This window comes from Vollenhovia emeryi, unplaced genomic scaffold (assembly GCF_000949405.1).
Source record: "Vollenhovia emeryi isolate VEMERY1.0 unplaced genomic scaffold, V.emery_V1.0 DF940700.1, whole genome shotgun sequence".
In the NCBI taxonomy this organism is placed as follows: domain Eukaryota; kingdom Metazoa; phylum Arthropoda; class Insecta; order Hymenoptera; family Formicidae; genus Vollenhovia; species Vollenhovia emeryi.
Genome location: NW_011965666.1, coordinates 1 through 2,031, shown reverse-complemented (window position 1 = coordinate 2,031; position 2,031 = coordinate 1). Strand labels below are relative to the sequence as shown.

The window sequence follows — 2,031 nt, the reverse complement described above, 5'->3', positions numbered from 1 at the left end:
CTCTGCCTTGCCTTACGTCTACGATGTAAGATAGTCTTAAGCGTTTACGGATCGTTCTCTGCCATCGGCCTTCCGTTTCACGCATGATGTATCATGCATATCATGCATGAAACGGAACGCAACTTAAGGTGGGAATACGCGGTCCAGTAGCATGCATAGAAACGATCGAGAGGGGTTAGGTTATATAAAGCTACAAAATTCTTGCATAACTCCAGTCAGAAATGACTCGTCGATCCACGTCGAAACGATGTCGCATCGACATCAAAACCGTCATATTGACGTCGATTCCACATCGTTTCGACGTCGATCGACAAATCATTTCTGACTGGGACGCATCTCAAAACGCATCACAGTCGGATACGTAAGACATTATTAAAATTGTACTTCTCAAACTAAAATTGTACTGCTCATACCTTGCGCGGGATGATGCTATCGCAGATGATGCAACCCCGAAGAATAAAAAATTTTTCTTCTGGGTTAAAAGACGTATTGTCCGCTCCACGTCCCAAACGGAATTGCGATCAGTAAAGTCCTACATAGTTCAGGCACTTTCCACTTTGGCGCTGCTTAACCTTTCGTCTAGCCGAAAAGACGACTACTAAAAGATGTCTTTTAGTCATCTTTTAGTTTTATGTGCTATACGAAGACACCTTTTAGACAACTTTTCGTCTAGCCGAAAAGACGACTAAAAGATGTCTTTTAGTCATCTTTTAGTTTTATGTGCTATACGAAGACACCTTTTAGACAACTTTTCGTCTAGCCGAAAAGACGACTACAAAAAGATGTCTTTTAGTCATCTTTTAGTTTTATGTGCTGTGTGGTACGCCACATCAGGCGCGCGGGCACCACACGTCACGGCGCCGCTCCTGCGAGCGCCGGTGACACGGCGCGCGACGGTAGTACGGCGCGCCGCCGATAGGCGGACACAGCGCCGGCAGCATACTCGCACTCAGAATTCAGTGGCGATGGGTATATTAAGACCTCCGGCGGCGACGAAATTTCAATAAGTGTTTCTCGTCGGAGATAGTTCGCGAGTATTAGTGGTCGTCTGTAGTATTGATCGGGTGAGCCCCACGGGCCTCGATTATTTTCCTCCAAGCGAGCCCCTTGGGCCTTGGATTCTCACCGAGCGAGCCTCCTTAGGCCTCGGTATCTTCGCCGAGCGAGCCTCCTTAGGCCTCGGTATCATCACCGAGCGAGCCTCCTTAGGCCTCGGTATCATCGCCGAGCGAGCCCCTTGAGCCTCGGTATCATCACCGAGCGAGCCTCCTTAGGCCTCGGTATCATCGCCGAGCGAGCCCCTTGGGCCTCGGTATCTTCACTCGAGCGAGCTTCTGCAAGGCCTCGACCACTTCCTCGAGCGAGCTCCACGGGCCTCGACTTCTACCCAAGAGAGCTCCTGAGGGCCTTGGCACCACGAAGGGATCCTGCCACGAGTCCGTCGACGAACCCGAGACGTCCCTCCACCAGGACGTCCACCAGGAAGCCCAGAGCGCGTACCGCCTCTGCCACCGTCGCATCCCGGACCACCATCGGATCCACGACTGCTCCGGAGGCCTCTACCTCCACCGATACGTGGACACAGTTACTTCCCGTGGAGACTACTGCCGATTGTAAATATAGGAGCCCGGTTCCGAGAGCAGGGAACCCAAGTCCACTGCAGTGTTGCCACCGTCGACGCGGCCACTCAGACGACCCCGCAGGGTTCGGCCGAACTTCAGGTCGTGCCTGTGGACGTGGCGCAACCATCCTCGCCGAGAGGAACGCAAAGCGCGGCAGGCCTAGACAGCCCCCCTCCGCGTACACCCGTCGGTTGGCCGCGGACGCCAGGCCGCAGGAGGAAGTCCTCCAAGAAGTTACGCCGGCAACTGGATAGCCTCTTCGGACCCTCACCGACAAAGCCGACGAAGAAGGAGGAGAAGGAGAACGTGCCGCCGGCAGGAGATCCGACACCGGGCGGATCACAAGACTGAGACCAGCCCCGAAGAAGACTCGCAACTGCTCTTCTCAGCAGCGTTCTCAACCTAAAAG

The 2,031-nt window shown here is 54.0% G+C and overlaps 1 protein-coding gene across 1 annotated transcript; it reads left to right on the top strand.

Moving 5' to 3' along the window:
* The first annotated feature begins 965 nt into the window (after nucleotides 1-965).
* On the top strand, nucleotides 966-1,973 carry LOC105555814 (proline-rich protein 2-like). Its single transcript, XM_012002853.1, has 2 exons — nucleotides 966-969; nucleotides 1,471-1,973. Exons 1-2 carry the CDS (start codon nucleotides 966-968, stop codon nucleotides 1,971-1,973), a joined length of 507 nt encoding a protein of 168 aa, XP_011858243.1.
* The last annotated feature ends 58 nt before the right edge of the window (nucleotides 1,974-2,031 follow it).